The 6,187-nt window shown below is 46.1% G+C and overlaps 1 protein-coding gene across 2 annotated transcripts; it reads left to right on the top strand.

The window, feature by feature from the left end:
- The first annotated feature begins 773 nt into the window (after positions 1-773).
- On the top strand, positions 774-5,122 carry FAM136A (family with sequence similarity 136 member A). 2 transcript variants are annotated; one of them, XM_037806945.1, is made up of 3 exons: positions 774-940; positions 1,919-2,059; positions 3,647-5,122. In XM_037806945.1, exons 1-3 carry the CDS (start codon positions 854-856, stop codon positions 3,833-3,835), a joined length of 417 nt encoding a protein of 138 aa, XP_037662873.1. In that variant the 5' UTR covers positions 774-853; the 3' UTR covers positions 3,836-5,122. The 2 variants fall into 2 exon arrangements, with proteins under 2 accessions (XP_037662873.1, XP_037662874.1); XM_037806946.1 differs by lacking the exon at positions 774-940 and adding an exon at positions 1,040-1,345.
- The last annotated feature ends 1,065 nt before the right edge of the window (positions 5,123-6,187 follow it).

Below are 6,187 nucleotides of genomic sequence, written 5' to 3' on the forward strand. Positions count from 1 at the left end.
TGCTGTTGCTGGCATATAAATAATTCATTATTGATTGAATATCTGTAGCCCTCTGAGGCTAATTTTTTTAATCAGAAATAAATGCGTAAACATACATCTATCTACTCTATAAACCAACAATTCCACTTCTAAATATTTACCCAAGAGAAATGAAAACATATTCCTACAATAGATTTGCTCGAGGAATTGATAAGGACCGTTTTATGCTTAATAGCTACTAACTGGAAAAGACCCAAACATCCATCAGAAGGTGATAGGACAAAAACCCAACAAGGCTTAATCTCAAAAGCATTACACCAAGTGAAAGAAGCCACATAAAAAAAGAATACATACTGTAATTATATATATATGAAATTCTAGAAAAGGAAAATGTGATCTGTAGTGACAGAAAACAGATCGGTGGTTGCCTGGGGCCAGGGGTTTGGGGGGGTAGGGGAGTAAGTGCAGGGATTGGTTGGGAAAGGGCAAAGTTTGTTACAACTCATCAACCCGTACACCTAAGATATGGGCGTTTCTCTGTATGTAAATTATATCAAATATTCTTCTTAAGAAAGAAGACTACAGAAAGGAAGGAAAGCAGTGCTCGCGACAGGCCATTGCCCTATGGAGCAGAGGTTAAGCAGCGCCCGGGGCAGCTCCCGCGGGCTGGGAGCGGCTGGGACCAGGGAGCGAGGTAGGCGGGAGCGCGGCCGCCGGGCGTGCAGTTGCTCCTCTCGAACGCCAGGCGGCGGCGTGGGCCGCAGCAGGGCGGGCGGCGCGGCCCAGGAGCCCCGGCGAGCGGCGGCGAGGAGGCGGACCCGTGCGCCTGAGTCCATGTGGACGCCGGCACGGCGGGGCGCTGCGCAGGGTCGCCATGGCGGAGCTGCAGCAGCTCCGCGTGCAGGAGGCGGTGGACTCCATGGTGAAGAGTCTGGAGAGAGAGAACATCCGGAAGATGCAGGTAGCGGGCGGGCGCGCGTGAGGGCTAGGACGGGAAAGCCCTTCCCCAGTGGTCCCGGGTTCCGGGTCCCTTCTCGCAATCGCTGCGCGATGGACGCGCCGCCGCCCCCTTCCCGGCAGACCTGGGCAGACCTGGGTCAGGGTGTCCCTAGGATCGCCGCGGCACCCTGGGAAACACACCTCCACCTAAGAGAGAACTTCTGGAGCGCGGGCTGATGGGATGAAATCCGTGCGCCTTCGCCACGCGCACAGCCATTTTCCATGTAGTTCATCTCTGGGTAGGGGGCCTCCACGGGCCGGAGTTAGGAAGCCTGTGGTATGAGGCGTTTTTCCTCCCACAACCGCCTCTTCCGTGCCACCCCTTCTGCAGGTGAGCAGCCCGAGGCCCAGAAAGGGCACCGCCAAGGTGAGAGACCAGAAAAGCGAAAGTGCCCGGCCTCCCTGAGGGCCAGGTCAAGGCCCTTTCTGTTGCATCAAACTCCCCACCTCATAGCGTTGGTATATGCTTTTCTACTTTAACCCCCTAAACGTTTTGTGGGTATTTGTCCTACCTCCTTATCTGGATTGTGGGTTTCCCTTGTAGTGCCCGGCGCCCCTTGAGTCATTGAGAAGGATCCGATCAATGAGTCGGTTGCTTCCTGGTGGTATGTAGATTACTAGATTGCTGACCTCCGAACCCTGTGGTTTAGGCGCGTGGCTTCTTCTGACCCACCCCCACCTTCCCAGACCACCCAGCGCAAGTGGTAACAAGTACCACTGAGCAGCCGGCAGGTGAAATGCTCTGCTGGGCACTCGGGATAGTTTCTTCGTTTGTGGTTTGAAGGTCCTGATATCTTCCTACTAAGGGAAGGTGAATATACAAAATGTAGAGAGGGAGTTGCAAATGTCACATGGCCTCCTGACCCCTGTTGCTTTCCTATGGTCATCTGTTTCCCCCAGAGGCTTTCCTGCCTAACCCCACTCTGTCCTCCCTCCCCAGGGCATCATGTTCCGGTGCAGCGCCAGCTGTTGTGAGGACAGCCAGGCATCCATGCAGCAGGTGCATCAGTGCATTGAGCGCTGCCATGCGCCTCTGGCTCAGGCCCAGGCCCTGGTGACCAGCGAGTTGGAGAAATTCCAGGTGAGGAGTATTGCAAATGGAAGACTGCAGAAGATGACAAGCATTTGTTCAGAGCTTTTGCCTTTAGTATCTTGGTTCTTTTAATGTTTGTGGCAGACATAATGGCTTGACCAAAGTCCTCATAGGGTTTGAAATTGTGGAAAGAGTCATGGAGGTTGAGTGCTGTAAGTTGAATCATATTTTCCCATTAAAAACAAGGATATGAAGGGGAATTGTATTCATGACCAAACAAGCCTTATGCCTTTTTTTTTTTTTGTCAAAAACAACAAACCCAGTCTTTATACCATATAGTATAAAGCTTTACAAAATATATTAGCTCATTTTAAAACAACAGCAGATTCTTCAGGAAACTTCACGGTCTGAAAAGGTGCAGATGAGAGCAAGCCCATACTGACCCAACCACCATTTTGTGAACTTACATGTTGACCCAGGACTGCTCCTGCTTGCTGCACCCAGAGGGCAGCTCTTATGTCACTAGAGAGCAGTCATTTATATGAAGTATCACTTTGCTGACACGGATGCCTGGCTCACAGGCCCCTCTGAGGTTACTAAAATAGGTTCTGTTTTTCCCTCTCTGGAGCAAAGGGTATCCATTTTACTTCCTTCCTCTCAGTATATTTTTCTGGAACTTGGGGGAAGCAGGACTCCCTCTGGACAAGTCTTTCATATCCTAAGGTTCACATGGAAAAATATATATATATATCTTGTGTGATACATTTTTACATTCTGCTGTACAAAATTCTTTAAAATTACTCCCATTTTAAAGGAATAACTTACTAAGGCCACAGGGTATCTTCATGTTCATTTTGACAGCTAATTTTCTACATAAAGTCTTTGACACTCTCCTGGTTTGCCTCCTCCCTGCCTGACTACTTTTTCTTGGCCTCCTTTGCTGGCTCCTGCTCTCTACACACTCTTAGCATTGGAGTGCCCAGGGCTGTCCTTAGACCTTTGCCCTTTTCTATCTACTTCTCCAGTCTCCTCTAGTCTCTGAACTCTAAATATCATCTGTATGCTGACAACTCCTACATTCATATCTCTAGACCAGACAAACTTCACTCCTCATCTCCAGATTTATGCATCCAGTTGCTTCCTCAACATCTCCAATTTGTTTGTAAGTTTATTTTGGAATGCAAGTTCTAGGAGGGCAGGATTTTTTTTCTATTTTACTCATTGCTATATTCCCCAACATTAGAAGAGTACCTAGTGCGTAGTAGGTAACCAATAAATATTTGTTGAATAGAATTGAGTGTTTTTCTGTAGCAAGGACAGATGTTAAAGAGTCATGTTTGTAGGTGTTTCTGTAGTTGAGGACCCATAAGCCATAGTAATCTCTCACTTCTGGGAAGAGTGCTGTAGAATTTTTTCCATCATTCACCTGCTTTCTAATGCTGCTTTGTCTAGGTCTTCTTGTTCCTACCCTCTGTTTTTACTCAGGGTAGTTTTGGTTAGTTGCACTATAGCATCCTTTCAATTGATCAAAATAATGTATGTCGAGCTTGTAGCATGGGGCCTGGCATGTGGTGAGCACTCAGTAAGTGGACACCAGCTTTTCAGCCTTCTCCATCCTCTTCCTTCTTGCTGCAGGATCGCCTGGCCCGGTGCACCATGCATTGCAATGACAAAGCCAAAGACTCGATGGATGCAGGGAGTAAGGAGCTTCAGGTGAAGCGGCAGCTGGAGAGCTGTGTGACCAAGTGTGTGGATGACCACATGCACCTCATCCCATCCATGACCAAGAAGATGAAGGAGTCTCTGTCATCCATGGGGAAATGAGAGTCTTTGCCAATGCCATTGGGGATGAGGGCAGGAATCCTTACACAAGAGGACTGGGAATTTTGGTCTTTTAAGTGAAGTTTGTGAATGAAGTAATTAAGGATGGCAGCAAGGTTAAGGAATATGTCACCCGCCTCTGAACACTGGTTCCTTTATATACTTCAATCCATATAAAGTGAAATGGAAAAAAACTGGTGCTAACATTTGTATCAGAGATAGCACAGGAGTGTTTTTTAAAGCCTAAGTTTCATGTGGCAAGTGCTTGTCCTGGCATTAGGATGCTCCTTGCCGTACCAAGCCAGAGCCCTCCAACATACCAGATTCTTCCTAGTACACAGGTACTAACAGGCTGGCAGTTTCCTCTAACTTGTCTGTTTGAGGAGGGGTATTTTTTTGTTGCCAGCCTCCTGTTTACCAGAAGTATCATCACAGCATATTCCATAAGTTATAAAACAAAATCCTTGAGGTCACTAATTTAGACAGGGAAAAAAAGGTTTCTGGGTCTTTGATTTACTTGATTTTGTTTTATATACAGTAAAGGCCTGAAATTGGTTAAGATGTGGAGTTGTGAGAAAAGGGTACTTCAAAAGGCTCCTTGTGGATAACCTTATCTGGCCATCAAGATGTAGTTGTTTTTTTTTTCTTGAAATTCTCACACATTACATCTTTTAGCCTGGAGTCCATGCAAAAACATGAGAAGTGGTGTGACACCAGGTGTAGGAAGCAGAGCTTCTCTCTGACTGTCATGATGACCCCTGAAGCTGTCTACAGAAAGCAAAAGGATAGTTTTGCAGTGATGCTGTTCCTTTGAAGGGAAAGGGAGTTTTAATAGGGATATATACTCATATCTGGGAATGAATAGTGAAAGAGGAACTGTTGGCTGCTTAAGAGTTGTAATTACTGGATTTGGAAAGACCTGGTTTTTCATGGAACAGAATGAAGTAAAAGCCTAAACCCTGCTTAGCCCCCTAAAATAATAAATTGTCTTGAGACAATCCTCTGGTAACAGTAAGGGAGAAAAAGTAAGCAACTCAGGGGCTTGGGTAAGCTGTGATTCCCTTACTGCAAAGGAGGGGCAGCTCCCATTACCAAATACCACATTGAGCCTGGGGCCTCTGCAACATGCCATGTCCCTGCCTCAGCACTGACACCTTATCATTTTGACAAGTATCTTGTCTACCAGCTTATTACTTGAAGTGATAGTATAGCCTGTCTGTTTGCTGTTGCGAGACTGTGATGTATTTTCCTAGTGGTTTGGTTTAAAAAATAAACAAGGTTTAATTTTTTCCCCCACTATTGTGTTTCTTTCCTCACATCTGGGCAGTGAATATATAACTTCTCAGGTTGCTTCTCCTTGTTTTTTAAGATGTCCAGAAGAATGGTGTTCCTATGTGTTATGATTCGGATGCAGGACTGGCTCATTGTAAATGGGAAAAATCTCCAGGGAGGGTTAGGGCACAATGAATCGAACTCCATAATTGTAAAAAGGACGAGCTCGGAAAAATACACAGCTCCAATCTCTCTAGGAAAAACTCAACCTCCAGAATTTTGAGTACCAAAAGGGTACAGACTATGAGTTTAACTAAGTCTTCATATGATTGTTATTTAAATAGGGCCATCCTTGAATATTAGGAATGAATTGAATTTTGGAGATGGCCCACTCCTTAGGTAGAATCACCAAGGTATTTAAAGCAGAAAAGAACCCTTTTTTATTTTGGCCTACGTCTTCTGTAATCTCTATTTGATTCGTAAATGTGGATTCTCTTATTTTGGGGTAACTTCACAACCGGGAACAAGTCGGGGAACACTTTTCATACTTGTGCACTTGACATAGAAAATCAATACCTCATATTAGAGATCTTTCGGATGCTGCACCTCACGTTTTATGTGTAGGCAATGGTACATTAAATAGGGTCCTACCAATGACTAGAAAATAGAGACAGTATTACAAGAATTGGAGCCAGTCGGGAACGCACTTCGGGGCGCTAGATTCACTTAGACTGAAGCCTCTTACCCTACTCTCTTCCGGTGCCGAGTGGACTGATGTTACTGGAACCCTAGGTCCGACATGATACGATGCTATGGGGGGAAATGGCAAGGATATAGTGGCGCACTCCTCCAGGACTTATTTTCACTCGCATTTGTGAAGAAAAACAATGCGCTCCACAAGCATAAGGTATTGGCCGCTTAGTTCAGACACCGAAACAAAACCATTACATCAACAGAAAAGGAAACGGAATTGAGGAAGGCGCCTCGAAGCCCCACCCTCCCGTCCTAGCCAATCGCTGATGGCGCAACCGGAAACTCTGGCCTGACAAACGAGCTCTGGCTTCCGCTAAGTATCGCGAGGTG

Source organism: Choloepus didactylus, chromosome 17 (genome assembly GCF_015220235.1).
Source record: "Choloepus didactylus isolate mChoDid1 chromosome 17, mChoDid1.pri, whole genome shotgun sequence".
Lineage (NCBI taxonomy): Eukaryota > Metazoa > Chordata > Mammalia > Pilosa > Megalonychidae > Choloepus > Choloepus didactylus.

What these genes read in the sequence shown, in the direction of transcription:
- FAM136A (XM_037806945.1), top strand. Translation starts at nt 854, where the DNA reads ATGGCGGAGCTGCAGCAGCTCCGCGTGCAGGAGGCGGTGGACTCCATG. An exon ending in AGAACATCCGGAAGATGCAG is followed by an intron (nt 941 to 1,918) that starts GTAGCGGGCGGG and finishes CTCCCTCCCCAG; the next exon opens with GGCATCATGTTCCGGTGCAG. An exon ending in GCGAGTTGGAGAAATTCCAG is followed by an intron (nt 2,060 to 3,646) that starts GTGAGGAGTATT and finishes TTCTTGCTGCAG; the next exon opens with GATCGCCTGGCCCGGTGCAC.